The sequence below is a fragment of the Aspergillus uvarum genome, assembly GCF_003184745.1.
Source record: "Aspergillus uvarum CBS 121591 unplaced genomic scaffold BO82scaffold_54, whole genome shotgun sequence".
Lineage (NCBI taxonomy): Eukaryota > Fungi > Ascomycota > Eurotiomycetes > Eurotiales > Aspergillaceae > Aspergillus > Aspergillus uvarum.
The window spans coordinates 169,529-187,071 of NW_020291351.1; the positions used below are offsets into that span (position 1 = coordinate 169,529).

At 56.4% G+C, this 17,543-nt stretch overlaps 2 protein-coding genes across 2 annotated transcripts; one reads left to right on the forward strand and one right to left on the reverse strand.

The window, feature by feature from the left end:
* Positions 1-1,181: 1,181 nt before the first annotated feature.
* BO82DRAFT_421469 (type I polyketide synthase) lies at positions 1,182-9,031 on the forward strand (the record flags this gene model as incomplete). Its single annotated transcript, XM_025640169.1, is given in 7 exon segments — positions 1,182-1,623; positions 1,675-1,912; positions 2,014-2,015; positions 2,033-2,427; positions 2,492-2,615; positions 2,660-7,193; positions 7,246-9,031. 7 exon segments carry the CDS (start codon positions 1,182-1,184, stop codon positions 8,639-8,641), a joined length of 7,131 nt encoding a protein of 2,376 aa, XP_025488847.1. The 3' UTR covers positions 8,642-9,031.
* BO82DRAFT_385746 (PLP-dependent transferase) lies at positions 8,682-17,185 on the reverse strand. The gene is made up of 4 exons (XM_025638201.1): positions 16,032-17,185; positions 10,350-10,927; positions 9,361-10,289; positions 8,682-9,232 (listed from the first exon to the last, which is right to left on the reverse strand). The coding sequence occupies exons 1-4, from the start codon at positions 17,072-17,074 to the stop codon at positions 8,780-8,782; spliced, it is 3,003 nt and encodes a 1,000-aa protein (XP_025488848.1). The 5' UTR covers positions 17,075-17,185; the 3' UTR covers positions 8,682-8,779.
* Positions 17,186-17,543: the final 358 nt, after the last annotated feature.

The following is a 17,543-nucleotide window of genomic DNA, read 5'->3' on the forward strand; positions in this document are numbered from 1 at the left end:
CGATGTGCAGAGTGAGGTTGGTGGGATCGAAAGTGCTCGGGGAAACTATAGTGAGAAGAAAGATTGTCAGTCGATGGCACTCCATCCGCAGCTCGCAAGGCTGAGTATACTGGTTATTCCATTCGCGGCTTCTATCGCAAGCGATGTCACAGACTCACCGATCAAATCTGTCAATTTGAAGAATGTGTGGACTGGTCCAGGCCTTCTCGTCGAAGAGCGAACAGGTGGTAAGTGGATAGTGGATAGTGAAAGTAGAAGGTACTTTAGAAGACGAACTTGGAAGAGTGGGTGGTTGCACAAGGCCTGCGGAGATAAGAGACAGCTAGCCGGAGATAATTCTTCGCAGAGCTTGGGAGAGCTGCTCCCGTGACCCTCGGATATCCTGCCCCTCACTCCCGTACTCCTCCCTCCCTCCTTCCCTCTGCCTCGTTTCCGACTGAACTCCCTATTCTACTCTTCCAGAGAAATCGTAGGCGAGCAGCATCTTCCGCCGTGTACTTCTCCAACCCGAGCGAGAATCGACTGCAAATGTTCATCTACCTCGACGAGGAGATAGCTGAGCTAGTACCCCTCTTCCGAGTATTGGTCTACAGCTCGTATACTGACGATCACCTTGCAATCCAAACAGCGACTAATATAACACCCCTCTTTGAGCGGCCAACCGGCTGTTGAAGGAATCTGCTCCCCCGCAACAAGCCATTTTCTCCGTGGCTAGGTCTCATAGGCGGCGGTCTAGGGTCATGATAACCCCGCGTCAGATCGGCATCCTGAATCCTGCAGGCCCCTTGGCACGAGGACAATTCGGGTGGTGCTTGCGGCGTTGGCTTTCGTTTCCGCCTGCTTTTGGCATGTCGATTCGTTGGCCACCAGTGTATCCTAGTTGGAAAATGAAGCAATTTACCTTTCAACAGACCGCCTCTCGTTTGCAGCAAGGGCGACGCAAGGGCACGGGGTGGTGTGAAGGTTAATCGTGCCATGAACGCCTTTCCCGTGCAGGAGCCATTCTCAAGACAACACATTCCAATTGGTGCGATGAGCTGGTTTAATGATTGCTGGGTCGTAGTGCATGACTAACTAGTCAATTCCCTCCTTCACCTTCATCAGCATCTCATGATCTGATCCTGGATACAATCCACCAAACGTCCCTCGCCAGCACCCTCCCCCTTTGACTCTCTTCCACCATGGCACTGACCCCTGAGACTTCAGACTCGTCAACGAGTTTGCTTTCAAGATGTTACATCCAAGAGCCCATTGCCATCGTGGGCATGTCATGTCGACTTCCGGGTCAGAATGACTCGCCCCATCGCTTATGGGAGTTCCTGATGAAGGGTGGCGTGGCAGACACAGAAGCCCCCGAAACGCGATTTAACCGGAAAGGCCATTACGATGGTTCAGACAGACCACGAACTTCAAGATCCTCTGGCGCCATGTTCATGGAAACCGTGGATCCTGCCGCGTTTGATGCCAAATTCTTCAACATCACTCCTCAAGATGCGATATCAATGGACCCTCAGCAGCGAATATTGCTGGAGGTCGTCTATGAAGCGCTCGAAAATGCCGGCATTTCTCTCGAGTCAATATCAGGCGAGAAGTATGGCTGCTATGTGGGCGCTCACCCCGGAGGTAGATTCATCAGGCTCAGAGCACTTTCCTTGTGCCGACGCTGACACCCAGCAGATTATTGGGATATTTTCGCACGCGATCCTGATGCGCGACCGCCCAACGTAGGTATTGGGTGCTCCGGAACGATGTTGAGTTGCAGAGTGAGCCATTTCTTGAACATCAAGGGTCCCAGCATGCCCATTGATACCGCTTGCTCCAGCTCGTTAGTGGCTATGGACGTCGCTTGCAGAGCTTTGCATACTGGAGAGATCAACGGAGCGATCGTGGCGGCATCTAGCCTAATTCTCAAGTGAGTGACGACTCGATTGCGCCAATCATGTCTATGATGCTAATTTGCACAGTCCGGAATATGCTTGCGAAGGTATGCAGCTATTCCACTACTTGAAGCAGTCGTGACTAACAGACCTAGGTGGCACAATCCGATATACACATTCTCCCACCGGTCGCTGCCACGTCTTTGACGCCAAGGCTGACGGCTATGTGCGAGCGGAAGGTATGAATACGGTCATTTTAAAACGACTCGATGATGCACTTCAAAACGGCGACCCAATTCGAGCTGTCATTCGAGGAATCGCAAACAACCACAATGGTCGCACTCCGGGTATTGCCTCTCCAAGCGGCGACGACCAGGCCGCAGCCGTGCGACAGGCCTACGCAAATGCAAACATAACAGACTTCTCTCAGATCGGATACCTCGAATGCCATGGAACCGGCACTCTGGTTGGTGATCCGATTGAGACCGAAGGTGCTTCCTCGGTCTTTGCGCCGTACAGACCAGATGATCAACCACTGCGAATAGGATCGGTTGGAGCGCCCATTGAAATGACCTGCACACGAAATCAGATAATGGAAGCTAACATTTTACTAGATAAAGAGTAATATTGGACATTCTGAGCCAGCCGCAGGCTTGTCGGGAATCTTGAAGGCTGTAATGGTCCTCGAGACTGGGAAGATTCCAGGAAACCCAACATTTCTCACACCGAATCCCAACAGTATGTCTCATATCCACTTCCTGTATCTTTGCTAATTGTTGCAGTTGACTTCAAGAAGTTGAAACTAGAAGCCTCACGGCATGTCACCGACTTTCCCGACATGCCATTCCGCCGTGTTGGCGTCAACTGTTTTGGTTTCGGTGGGTCGAATGCGCATGCGATCCTTGAGGAGCCAAGCGTAGTCCTCCAAGAGTATAAACCGACATATACATCCTCGTTCCATGATAGCCCGGGTAATGAGGAAGAAGCGACCACTAATCGGCCCTATCTGCTGTGCTTTTCAGCCAACGATGAGGCATCGGTCCGTCGCTATATACAAAACATGACTGAGCATATGCAGGATGAAAAGGTCAAGATCAAACTGCGTGACCTTGCCTATACGCTCGGTACTCGAAGAAGTCATCTGTTTAATCGAGCTTACATGGTTACCGATAGCCCCAACTTTTCGCAACCCGCCCTCGTTACTTTTGGCAAGAAAAGCGCCCGGCCGCCTCAGGTCGGCTTCCTCTTCACGGGCCAGGGATCTCAATGGCCGGAGATGGGTCGTGAGCTACTCCAGGCGTTTGAGCCTGCGCGCGAAATAATCAGGAATCTTGACAGCGTCCTCCATTGCTTACCTGACCCACCGAAATGGACTCTGTATGAGGAGCTGACCACCGCTCGAGATGCGCAGCATGTGCGGAAACCCGAATTCAGCCAGCCGCTTGTAACAGCACTTCAACTCGCTTTGATTGTGGTTCTTCGTGGTTGGGGAATTGTGCCAAATACTGTCGTTGGCCACTCGTCTGGTGAGATCGCGGCCGCCTACACCGCTGGGTACCTGACAGAGGCGGAGGCTATCATCATCGCCTACCACCGAGGAAAGGCATCAGCGGATGAGAAGCCGAGTGGCGATGCACTGGGAATGTTGGCTGTAGGCATCGGAGCTGATGAAATCGTCCCATTTATGGACGGCTGCGAAAATGTTCAGATCGCCTGTTATAATAGTCCCAAAAGTCTTACCTTGTCTGGCAATAAAGCAGGACTAGAGGAGGTGAGGTCGCGACTGGTAGAAGCAGGTGCCTTTGCGCGCATGCTGCAAGTCGACATGGCCTATCATTCTGCGTACATGGGGAGTGTTGGAGCAGCCTACGAAAGGCTGCTAGCGCGAGATCTGCCTCCAACATTCCACGGCAATCGGGCACTTGACTCAGTTTCCATGTATTCGTCGGTTCACGGCTCGAAGCAAGAGCAGGCACCCGACGTTCATTACTGGAAGACTAACATGACATGTCCCGTTCGATTCGACGACGCTGTGCGCTGCATGCTGTCTGAAGAGTCTCCCATTGACAAACTCATCGAGATTGGTCCGAGTGGCACCCTGAAGGGACCCATTGCACATCTCATGGCTAGCATGGGTAGCAGGGCGACGGCTACTACCTACCTCCCGGCGCTGAAACGAGGCCAAGACTCGATCCGCGCCACGCTTGAAGTGGCCGGTGAACTATACCTCTCCGGTCTCCCCGTTGACATGGCTCAGGTCAACGAAGATGTAGAGTCCTCCGCCCCTCGTGTGATTATTGACCTGCCCAATTATTGTTGGAACCACTCCACTAAGTACTGGAATGAAAGCGCCACCAGTCGAGATTGGCGGTTCAAAAAGTTCGTCCAGCACGATCTCATTGGAAGCAAGGTCCTCGGCACATCCTGGCGGGCACCACTGTTCAAGAAGACCATGAATCTGACCAACCTGCCGTGGCTGAAGGATCACCGCATTGGCTCAAACGTTGTCTTCCCGGGTTCCGGCTACCTCTCCATGGCCATTGAAGGAATCTACCAGTTACAGTCAATGAACGGTCTATCCTCTGCTGAAACAGCGAGTGAGCTATGTTATCACCTACGCAATGTGCGCTTCGAGATGGCTCTCACGCTTGAAGAAGGCATCGAACCAGATGTCTACTTATCTCTCCACCCCCTCCCAGGGTCCAAGGATGTGTGGTATGAGTTCTCAGTGTCATCAAGTCATACTGGCGGCGCCACAATCAAGCACGCAGGTGGTCAGATCCGCGTCCAAGACCCTATTTCCGACGTCGCCTCCACAAGAGACATTGCCCCTCTTGTAAATCCTGTGGCCGGAGATCTCTGGACCAAGGCATTTGCCGAAATGGGATTCGAATACGGCCCGGCATTCTACCTGCTCGAGAAAGTCGAGGCGCACGCGGGCAAGCGTTATTCTCGTTCCCTGGTGACGCTCTGTGAGCCTTGTGTCGATGGGAAGGCTCAGTCACACTATCCTTACCATCCTGCGGCTCTTGATGGCATCTTTCGAGCGACAGCCCCTGCATTCTGCGAGGGACTCCGTACACGCCTCAAGGAACCTCTCGTTCCATCAGCCTTTGACGACCTGATTATCAACCCGAACCCGAACCGCCCGGCCTCGGGAATGGCTGTCGCAACCAGTGCATACTCCGGCAGAGGGCGCGAGGATACTGGAAAGAGCTTCTGGTCTGACGTATCCATGTACGATCCTGATACTGGGGCGCTGCTCATGCAGTTGAAGAACTTTTCAACCCATCTTATCGACCTCGGGGTGGATCCCATTGCGTCACAGTGGCTAACGCGCGATGTCTGGAAGCCGGACATTACCACATTGATGTGCGATGCGTTGTCAAAGCTAAATGTCCCTCAGGAGGAGTCAGTACCCTATCTTCTTGATTTGATGGCCCACAGAAATCCTGCCTTGGCTATCTTGGAGATCAACCTAGGAACAGGAGCCGAAACCAGCACGTGGTTTGAGAGAAGGGCCTCTACTGCTACAGAGTCGTATCGCAAATATTGCTGGTTGGGAGAGGACATCGAGGCACTTGACCGATTTCAAACTCGCTATCGAGAAAGGAAGAACGCTTCTTTCTCCGTCTACGACCGGGAAGACGCGGCTCTGGGATTAAACACTGCCGAGGAGGCCTTTGATATGATCATCATTAACTTCGGCACGGACCAAGAGGTAGCCTCCTTGTTGAGGGATACGAAGGCTCTCCTCTCAGCAGACGGACGTGTTTTACTCGCCGGATTGAACGCCCAGGGTGCGGCGGACCAATCGTCGCAGATTGACGGACTTGAGTTCTCGCAGGTCTTACCAATCCCTCAAATCGAAAGTCTGGCCTATCTGTGTGGCTCATATCCCGCCGCCAAGAAGAATGAAACTTCCAAAATGTTGCATGTGTTTTACATGGAGCCTTCCACAGGCCTAACTCAGGCGATCCGGGCTCATTTCCACGCAGCGGGCTGGGAAGCAACTGAGCATGCCTGCAACCCCGACAACATTCCCGAGTCAAGCACCGTCTTAGTCATTGATGAGCTATTCGCCCCCGTCCTGCCTCAGATCTCGGACCAGCAATGGCAGTGTCTGCGTGGTCTCGTCGGACGAGGCTGTAGGATCCTCTGGGTCACACACGGAGGACAAATGCAGGTGACAGAGCCAGACAATGCTATGATCTCTGGTCTTTTCCGCTCCATCCGATCTGAAGACCCGTCAGCGGTGGTCATGACGCTGGACGTCGAGAGTCGGGACGATCCATTTGCACCTAGCGCCATCGTGCACGCCTTGGCTCAGCTAAGTCGCCCGCAAGCCCGCTGGCTTACAGACTGCGAGTACGCCGAACGCAATGGTATCATCTATATCCACCGCGTTGAACCATACAAGCGTCTGGACAAAGCCATTGAAGAAGAAACCGACACCCCGATCTTGACCCGGATCCACGATCTGGATTCGACTGTCCAGCTCCGAGCCGAGAGACTAGGCACACTTGACGGACTTACCTTCTGCGAAATCGCTGAAGTCGTTTTACCAGACCACGATGTCGAGATTGAAGTACAGGCCGTGGGCCTCAATTTCAAAGACGTGGCCGTCACGATGGGTATCGTACCTGAAAACGAATATCTTCTTGGCTTGGAGGGGGCAGGCATTATTAGACGCGTGGGCGCTGGACTGTCCCCGGACCTTGTAGGCAGTCGCATGGCTTTCATCATCAAGGGATCGTTGGCAAACCGAGTCCAGGTGCCGATTGGTTACACTCATGAGATTCCGGCGTCCATGTCATTCGAACAGGCGGCCAGTATGCCGGTGGTTTACTCCACGGCAATCTACTCTCTGTTCAACATTGGCAATCTTCAAAAGGGCCAGAGGGTATTGATCCACTCGGCAGCCGGAGGCGTGGGTATCGCATGCATCCAACTTGCGCTGTACGCCGAAGCAGAAATATTCGTCACGGTCGGCACCGACGAGAAGCGACAGTATCTGCATGAGACGTTCGGCATCCCATTCGACCGCATGTTCACTTCCCGGAGTTCCGCGTTTGCCGCAGAGATTATGAAAGTTACGAATGGGGAAGGTATCGATGTTATCGTCAACTCATTGACAGGCGAGTTGCTCGATGCCACCTGGCGAATCTGTGCCGACGGAGGCACGATGGTAGAGATTGGCAAGCGGGACATTGTCGAGCGCAATTATCTCTCGATGGAGCCGTTCGATCGCGGCTGTTCTTACCGGGCCGTCGATCTCTCCCATGCTAAGATCATGCGTGATGGAGTGCATTTCAAGTAAGATGTTCCCAAAATAACCCATTTACCGTCCCTAACCACCTGTCTACAGGCTCATGAAGCGCATCTTCGAACTCATCGCCGGAGGAGATATCAGCCCCATCACTCGCATAACGCCGTTCTCGATGACCCAGATCCCCGAGGCATTCGCCTACCTCCGGAGCGGCAAGCATATTGGCAAGATCGTTATCAGCGACGGTGAAGCAACAGGAGACGTCGAAGTGCCCGTCCGTCGGTTGCAGCACAAGGTGACCATCACTAATACGACGGCCTTCCTTATCGTTGGTGGCCTCAAAGGCCTCTGCGGCAGCTTTGCCATCCGCCTCGCCTACCGCGGTGTGCGCCACATAGTGATCATGACTCGCAGCGGCTGCCGCGACCCACGCTCGCAGGCCGTGATCGCGCAATGCCGCTCGCTGGGCTGCGAGATCTACGACTGCCGCGGGGACGTGGCGCGCATCGTGGACGTGCGCCGGGCCTTCACGCGCGCCCCCTACCCGATCCAAGGGGTGATCCACGGCGCGATGGTCCTCCGCGACCGGCCGTACGAGACGATGACGGTCCGGGAATTCCATCAGGCGATCGAAGCCAAGGTGCACGGCGCATGGAACCTGCACAGCGTAGCGACCGAGAAGCGCGTCCCGCTGGACTTCTTCCTATGTCTGTCCAGCATCTCCAGCGTGGTCGGCAGCAAGGGCCAGGCCAACTACGCCGCGGCCAACAGCTTCCTTGACTCCTTCGCCGCCTACCGCCGCTCGCTCGGCGCCCAGTGCCTGACCGTCAACCTCGGCGTAATCGAGGATGTGGGCGTCATCGCCGAGTCGGACGCCCTCTCGCAGCGCTACCAGCGTTCCATCGAGACCACCGCCATCCCGGAGAGCGCCCTGCACGCGATCCTCGACGCGGCGCTATGCTGCCAGGTCGCCACCACCACCGCCATCACCACCGACCCTAGTATTCCGCCAATCACGCAGGTGATCACGGGCCTCGCCCTCCCGCAAGACCCCGAGCAGTCCATGCTGCGCTTCGATCCGCGGTTTCGCACGCTCTTCGCCGTGAACAGCGAGTCCTCCTCTGCTGCCGGGGGGTCTGGGAGCAAGGCCGACCCCCTCGCGCGCGCGGTACAGCAATTTCAAAGAATGTTTCAGGTGGATAAAGATCACGAGCCCGACGAGCAGCTGGTGCAGCAGACCTGTCTGGAGATCCTGGGCACGCGGCTGGCGCAGATGCTGCGGTGGGACGACTCGCAGCAGGTGGAGCCGGGGCAACCCCTGTCGGTGTACGGGCTGGACTCGCTGGCGGCGGTGGAGTTGCGCAACTGGATCAAGGCGGAGATGGGGGCGAATGTCAGTACGTTGGATATTGTGAATGCGGATAGTTTGGTGATGTTGGGGGGCAGGGTGGTGGCTAAGTTGCGGGCTGAGCGGGAGAAAAGGGTAAATCGGTAGACAGATTTCTGTTTAGTTGCTTGATCTGATTATGTATAATCCGAATACACGACTAGTACCTTGCTTGCCCTGAAACAATCGTAAATGCTACAAGCATCATTAACCTCAAACCCGTTGGGCAGCCCATGCGTAACGTAATCACCCCAACCCAGGCCAAGCAGCATCGAACCCCAGATCAAACCCCAACGACCAGTTCTCGTCTAAGAACGGCCACTGGACCATCTCCGACCCCAGCTGCGACTCGACATAGTCCGCGGTAGCCGTGCCAGCGCTGCTGACCCCAGCCGTAGTGGGCACCTGCGAGACAAGTCCCCCAGCAGCCACAGCACCACTTCCCCGCGCAGCCCTACCAGAACGGCCACCGGTGTCAACCTCAGCCCGAGCATCCCCCTCCCCACCCCTCGACCGAGCAGCCGAGATCTCCGGCCTCTCCACCCGAATATCGCCATACTCATCCAACGTCCCCGCCAGCGTAAGATGATCCGGCCTCTCCATGCTCCGTGCCGCCGAGGACGCCGCATGTGTCCCCGACAGACTCCCTGGCAGTCTGGCAGTGGAATAGAACCGATTTGCTTCTTGGAGGGTCCGCCACTACCAACATCAATCAGCCCATGCCTATATCTACTACGACCACACCCACACCGACACCCACAGTCACAATCACAAGCATCAAGCAACCGAGCCACCTAAAATCAAGAAGGAGAAAGCGACAGACGTACCCAACTATGCCCAACCACCCAATACCGACACAACCGCTCGAGGTAATCGAAGTTGCGCTTCTTCTCGTGCTCGGCGCGCGCCCGGCCGCCGGGATACCGGGCGGGGACGACGGAGCCGTACATGTTGATGTGGGCGGCGACGAAGACGCTGTAGCCGGCGTAGGAGGTGATGACGGGGGTGCCGGAGGCGTCGAGGGCGGCGATGATGCTGCCGATGTGTTGGGCGGCGGTGAAGAGGTGGTCGAGGGCTTTGTCGGGGTCTGTATCTGCATTGGTGTCTGTAGCTGTAGCTCTGGTGACTGGGGCTGGGGCCAGGGGGTGAGTGGAGAGGAAAGAGTCGCGGTAGAGGAAGAGGCGACTCATAAAATACACCAGATTGATGTAGGCAAACAACTCGCCATACCCCAACGCGACGTGGGCCTGGGCGCTCGTCTCGGGAAACCGCACCGTGACGTCCTGCAACTCACGCCATTCGTCCAGCTCCCCCTTGAGGGTCGTCCACATCCCCACGGAGTCGCCGGCGGCCCGCCCGCGGCGGTTCTCGTTCGCGAATCGCAGGATCCGCACGAAAATGTCGAACCCGCGCGTCACGATGCTCAGCCCCCGATCGATCGTCAGCAGCCCCTTCACCCGCGACGAGGATCCCTGCGTCATGTCGCAGGGCATCAGGCGAGTCGGGCATACCCGCCCGAACGTGAAGTCTTGGTCGCTGATGGGCAGGGGCACCAGGATCTGCCGGAACGAGAGCGCGATGTGCTGCCGCGCGCCGGAACTGAGCTCGCAGTCCTGCGCGAAGCAGCACCAGTACGTGCGCACGAGCTGTTCGTAGGCGATCTGGGTCTGTGGGGCTGCATGGAAGTCCTCCGGGTTGTGCTCCATGCTGTCGTCGGCAGTTTTGAGGAGGGTTTGCAGCATGTAGGTGGCCATCCCTGGTGTTCAGTTTAGTGGGGTTCTGGGGGAGAGGCGTGGGGGAAGAAGGGGGTGCGTACCGCTGTACATCCACGCACGGTAGGGATGGCCGGATCCCCATTCGTACAGCGAGAGCATGACCAGGGATTGCGCGAGGTAGAGCGAGGGCGCTTCGAAGGCGCGATGCGCCAGCTGCGTCCGCGCATAGGTGGCGTACGTCTCCTCGGGGGCGAGGTCATCGTCGCTCATGAACCGCACGCACAGCGAGAGGAGCGAGGCCAGGAAGACTGGGTCCACGGCCGCAAGGTCGCTGGACAGGTCGGCGATGAGGGACGGGTAGTGCAGGAAGTTCACGACAGGGAAGCGCTTGCGGTAGATATCGCAGGCGCTGATAAGCGTGGCGGTCGAGAGGGTTGCGATAGGCGTGGCTGGTGTGCTCGACATGACCGCGCTGCTGAGCTCTGGCGAGACATCGGTCGCTCTGCTTGCGCGACGCGGCGTGCTACTGGGATATGGAGTGGTGGATTGGCGACTGCGAGGCGTACGGATCGCCGCGGGGGAGCGTGGGTCGGTGAGCACGCAGATGTCGTCGCGGCGGAGGCGGTGACATCGGCGACACGGGGGTTGGCCGTCGTGCACGCATTTCACTTTCGACCGGCTGAGTTTATCAGTGATAGGATAACAGTACAATGGGGTGTTATGATGGGTGGCCTACCGACAGCTGTCGCAGGAGATAGACAGACGCATTGCGGAGACGATGCGATGAAAGAAAAGCCGAGGATCGGGAATGGCGGGATTTGGGCGGCTCGGAAATGATAGGGTTTGGCCTGCGAAGCCCGCACGGTGGATCCCTTTTCCAGTTCTTTCTTATCATTCCTGCATATGTTTCGCTCTGGACCGGGCCGGGAATTGCGCTCGACTCGGTAGCGGTTAGGAATTTGGTGACTGACTGGAACTGATATCATCCTGACTCGAACGCTGGTAATCTTACTGCCTGAGGCAGTCAGGATCCGATCACGGAAGAAACTGCTCCGAGTGCCGAGCAGGCCAATCTCGTGCCTAAGGCACCCAGGATCCCCGGCTACCGAGAGGTCACCTGACCCCAACAAACCACGCCCGCTGCGGAAACAAACTGCGCAAACATCTTCAACACTGTTACGAGGGCGCTTCCGGGCGATATCTTTGAACATCCATCCCCACATACGCATACTCATAGTATGAAGCGCTTTTCCAGATTCTACGCAAACCGTCGGTCGCTCACATCTGGGTCGCTTTGTATGTCACCGCCCTTACCTCGATCTCAAGATCCAATCCTTCAACTTTCTTGTCACCCCTGGAATCTTAAGCTAGACCCTTTTTCGCGTCTGGGCTCCACAATGGCCGAGAACCATCGGATCGAGTACAACTGGATCAAAGGTGTGGAGACGCTCGAAGACTACCAGCCTGGGGGTTATCACCCTGTCATGATTGGCGATCTCTTACATGATCGATACCACATTGTGGACAAACTCGGATCTGGAGGGTATTCGACAGTTTGGCTTGCTCTAGATAATCATCTGAAGCGATATGTTGCCCTTAAAGTCAACGTAGCAGACTCGGTTCCGCGGGAGACAAAGGTTCTCAGGGCTTTATCTGCTCCTCTCCCGTCGTCCACGGCTGTCCACCCCGGGCGTGGTTTAGTGCCTGTGCTCCTAGATGAATTCGAGGTGCATGGTCCCAATGGAACGCATACGTGCTACACGGTGACCCCTGCTCGATGCAATCTCCGCAGAGATCTCCTTCAGCCGTCTTTTCCCCCTCGATGTTGCCCGAGCGTTAGCATATGGGCTCACGCTGGCCGTTGTGTACACACATTCGCAGGGCTATGCCCACGGAGGTAAACCATGGCCATAACCATACATTCCTCGATGGCATATCCGCCAGCTGACATTCCAAAACTCACTTCCTTAGACATTCATCTAAACAATGTGCTTGTGAAGCTCCCGTCAAGCTTCGATGACCTTTCCATCGCACAGTTAAACGAGAAATACGGTGAACCTGAGACAGTCCCTATTACGCGGTGCGACGGGGAAGCACTACCCCCCAACACCCCAGCCAAAGCTGTCATTCCACTATTCCTAGGCAAATACGCGGAGAAATTCTCAGTAGCCGATGCCCGACCCCTGCTGAGTGACTTTGGTGAGGCGTGTGCGCCTGCTTCAGAGGTCCGCCTGCGGCAAGACTGCCATACGCCACCAGCATTCCGGGCGCCTGAAGCCATATTCGAACCGCAGAGTCCCCTTGGCTATCCTTCAGATATCTGGAGTCTGGCCACCGCAATCTGGGAGATCATCGGTATGAAGGCCATTTTCAGCACCGATATCGTGCCTGAGGATGAGATAACGGCGCAGCAGGTCGATGTGCTGGGGCCTATGCCTTCCGATTGGTGGCGGCGATGGGAGGCACGCTCGAGCTTCTTCGAGGAGGATGGTTGCCCTACGGAATCCTACGCGGAGAACAAATGGCCTTCGCTAGAAGAATCATTTGAGGTGGGTGTGCAGAAATGGAGACGGAAGGTGGGAGACGAGATCAGGGAGGATGAGAAGACTGCGTTTCTGGATTTGATCCGTCGGATGCTGGCTTTCCGGCCGGAGGAGCGGTTGACAGTCGACGAGGTGCTGGGGTCGGAGTGGATGGTGGGATGGGCTTTGCCTGAGTTCAAGCGGAGTCAACAGTGTGCGACCTGAGGTGTGCCACTTCATTGATTGCTGGTCTCCAGGGTGAAGGTGAAGGCGAAGGCGTGTGCTGGTCAATAACCTTGTCTACGGCATGGCGCTTGAACAGAGCTCCCTGTCACGCTTCAGAGACCTGATAAGTTGTTGTGCCGTATATCAGTCGGACGGCTACACTCCGTTTCTTCCAAGAACGTGAAGGGATGAGAAGACCAGACTGATTGGACGAATGACGGAAGTTGCAGTTGTTGTGACAAGCATAAGCTGCTCGACGATGCCAAGTATAGCAACGTCATTTGCCGCATTTGTTACGATAGCGGTTAATTCCCACTAATTCACCTGAAGAGGCAATTAGGGACAGTTCCATCCTAATTGCGGCCGATCAACACCCCCGCTTATCTACACTACACATCCTCTGGACTACCCCTCCATTGTTTCTTCATCTCTCATCTATTTCACTATCTCTCAGCCCAAAATGACGCAGACAAAAATCCAACGTCACCTCCAAGCACGGTCCGCTGTACTGGACCAAGAGAAAACCATCCGCCACGACCATGCCTTCAAGACAAACATGTCCGCCACGGCGCGGACCGCTGCGAAGATCGTTGCCCGCATCCGCCAGCGAGAGTCGGAGATCTTTTGGACAACACCTGAGGGGAGTCACAGTGAGGCCAAGCACCCCGTCGTGTTTCCTGGCATGTCCTTCGCTATCTCGCGCGATCGAATGCACAAAACTTCGCTGTGGAAAATCGTGTCCGCCATGCCCAAAGGGTGTCTCCTGCATGCCCACATGGAGGCGATGATTGACATCGATTGGATGCTCGACCAGGCGCTGCAGATCCCCGGATTTTGGGTGTCCAGTCCTGCGTCACTGATGCTTGGCGCATCAACGAACCCGCCAGCCTTTGAATTCCACTACCGCCCAAATCGGCCGGTCGCTGAAGCAACTGCGTCCATCTGGGAAGCCGATTACCCACCAAACGAGCTCATTCCCATCGCCGAAGTCGCTCACACCCATCCCAGCGGGGTGTCGGGATTCAAATCCTGGGCTATCTCCCAGATGACCATCACTGAGGATGAGGCCCTGTATCACCATCACCGCGGCATCGTCGACATCTGGAAGAAGTTCGCCTCTTGCTTCCGCGGCATCGCCGGTCTCTTCTATTCGGAACCTATCTTCCGCCGCTGTGTCCCTCGGCTCCTGCAGCAGCTGCACTCCGACGGGATCAAGTACGTCGAACTACGTCTCGTACCGCGCCCGTTCTACCGCACAGGCTCGGACACCCCTGAGCCCGATACCCACTACTTCCTCGAATGCTTCTCTCAGGAGCTGCAGCGGTACTGCTCCTCCGCGGACGGCTCCGGTTTCTGGGGCGCCCGCCTCATCTGGACCGCGATCCGCAGCCTACCGGACGACCTTCTCCGCGCATCTATGCAAGACTGCCTCTCCAGCAAGGCCGCTTATTCCGCGGTGATTGCAGGCTTTGACTTCGTCGGCCAAGAGGATCTAGGCCGCCCGCTGGTCGAGCTCCTCCCGCTCTGCGAATGGTTTCAGCAAGAATGCGCCCAACGCAACCTCCAGATCCCGTTCTTCTTCCATGCTGGCGAGTGCTTGGGGGATGGCGATGCCACCGACGCGAACCTTGTGGACGCCATCCTGCTCAAGTCCCGCCGCATCGGCCACGCGTTCTCACTGTACAAGCATCCCGTGCTGATCGAAATGGTGAAGGACCAGAAAATCCTGATCGAGATGTGTCCTATCTCGCACGAGGTCTTGCGTCTCACGGCGAATATCCTCACGCATCCAATGCCGGCGCTGCAGGCGCGCGGGGTGGCAGTCTCGCTGAACAACGATGATCCCGCTATCCTGGGCCATGGGGGGAATGGGCTCAGCTATGACTTCTATCAGGTGCTGATTGCGTTTGAGAACACGGGACTTGGGGGCTTGGCGAAGATGGCGGAGGATAGTGTGCGGTGGGCTGCCTTTGAGGATGAGAACGAGACGGCGTGGCTGGACGGAGTTGAGGGGCGGGTGAGTGAGGGAGTCAAAGCGGCACGGCTGGAAGAGTGGCGAACTGCATTTGAGGATTGGTGTCAGTGGATAGTAAAGGAGTTCGCAGGTGAACCTGAGGGTGGGATTGAAGAGTAGACAAGGCATCGATCGATGAGGGAGCAAGTCCGATAGTAGTGCGTTTGCCGGTGGAGATACGACCCCTAGTGCCTCAGGCATCAGTGTCTGCTCCAACACACACTCCGAAGTTCAATGGGAAATGAATGCATGCTTTCCCGCGATGCTGCTCCACTAGACGATGGTGAAGTGATAGTAATAGGGTAGGCCGTGGGATGCCAAGATGAACAAAGAAATCGGGGCTCTTTGTCCACACGTGATCAAAACACCGAGTATGACATCCATGATACGGCTGGGTCTTTATTCCCTTCCCACCTCTTCTCTCTCGATTTCAATATCAACAGCAATGCGGTCAGAAAGTCGACGGTCCAGTCCCGCCTGTTCAACCATTTGCCTTGGATTCTTGGATGGTTTTGGGTGTTGATTCCATGGCTATCGGAGGAAACATATGTTCCAAGCGCTGGAGCCGTGGTTGATTCCAAGCGACGGTCCCGGCCGTCTATCAGCATCAAGTTTTTATCATGTAGATTTCATGTAGTCTCAGCTTATTTGCAGCACCTCCAAGAATAGCGTACATATATCATGAGATGTAGCTGCAATACTTCCCATACTCCTGAGGTTCCCACATTGGGAGGAGGGCTAGGGTAGGCACGGGATCTCGCCGGCAGGATAACTCGGGCTTCACCGCCTTTATCGGGAATAATTCGGCTCTTCTCCACTCAATTTCATCTCCAACTCTCCTCCCCACTTGAATCATAAATCATCGATCGTAAGATCAACTCCAACTCCACACCTCAAAAATGAAAGACCGACAGTCATGACTCATTAACATTAATACTCTCTATTATAGACATTCGTTAGACACACCCCGGGGCCCAACAGCCAGCCGTCAAGCCCGCACCTGCCGCACCTGCCGTACCCACTGATTCAGCTTCTCGACCTGCGTCTCGTCCGTCGCCCACGAGGTTACGATCCGCACCACGGTGTGGCCGTCGACCTTCTCCCACTCGTAGAACCGGATGCGCTCCTCCAGCAGTGGCAGGATGTCGTCGGGGATGTGCACGAACACCTGATTCGTCTCCGTCTCGGCCGCGAGCGCGAAGCCCACCTGCACGAAGTTATCCGCCAGCCGGCGGGCCATCTCGTTGGCGTGGCGCGCCAGCTCGAAGAACAAGGGGGTGTCGGGGTCGCGAAACAGCTCGGCGAACTGCACGCCGATCACGCGGGACTTGGCCAGCAGCGCGCCGTGCTGCTTGATGTGGAACTCGAACCCCTCGGCGATCTCACGGCGCACGACGACCGCCTCGCCCAGCAACGCGCCCATCTTGGTCCCGCCCACCCAGAAGATATCCGCCAGATCGACCATATCCCGCAACGTGGGGACATCCGGGACGGTCGTCGTGGTCAGCGCGACGCCCAGCCGCGCGCCATCGACGAGCAGCAGCAGCCCGCGGCGGCGACACACGGCCGACAGCGCCTGCAGCTCGGCGCGGGTGTAGACGGTGCCCAGCTCGGTGGACTGGGAGATGTAAACGAGGCGGGGCTTGGCCATGTGCGGGAAGAACTGGTTGCGGTCGAGCTCGCGCTCGAGCCGGTCGGGCAGCAGCTTGCCGCGGCAGTGCGGCACGCCGATGATCTTGTGGCCCGTGGCCTCGATGGCGCCGGCCTCCTTGCAGCTGATGTGGCCGGAGTCGACGGCGACGACCGCCTCGTACGGCCGCAGGCAGCTGGCGATCGAGATCAGGTTGGCCGACGTGCCGCTGGGGACGAAGTGGATGGCGACCTCGTCCGGGGTCGTGTGCAGCTGCGCGTGCAGGAGCTGGCGCGCCTCGTTGCTGTAGTCGTCCGTGCCGTAGCCGGTCTGTTGGGGCATGTTGGTCCGGAGGAGCGCCTCCAGCAGGCGCGGGTGCGCGCCCTCGCTGTAGTCATCCAGGAAGCTGTAGGGGGAGGAGAGTTTGACGATCATGATGCCGGATCACAATCCCTGAGGAAACAGGGAGGGGAATAGAGGAGATATGAGGTAAGCCGTGACGTGAAGCTGTCAAACCATCAAACAAAGAGAAAATTCGTGAACCATTTGACCACGCGATGGAAATGGGGGGGGGAAATGGGATTCTTTATACGTAAACGAAACAAAAGCCACGTCTGGGCCCCGAGCGGCGGATTCCCGATGGGTCTCGGGAATACACCCGCAGAAAAAAACCGCTGCGTCGGGAATAAATCGGGAACGTCCGCTCGCCCCCGAACCAGTTTCGATTTGTAACACTTTGGGCGGGTCAGTCCACTATTCTTAGCCTCAAATGGCGTTTTCATTGCATAATCCGTTCCACGGGATTCCTCGTGTGCGACTCAGGTTGGTCTTGGAGAGGGATATTAATAATTGAATGGTCTGGGGGAGCAATATCCGTTAACTTACCGCCAGTTGTGCCCATGCG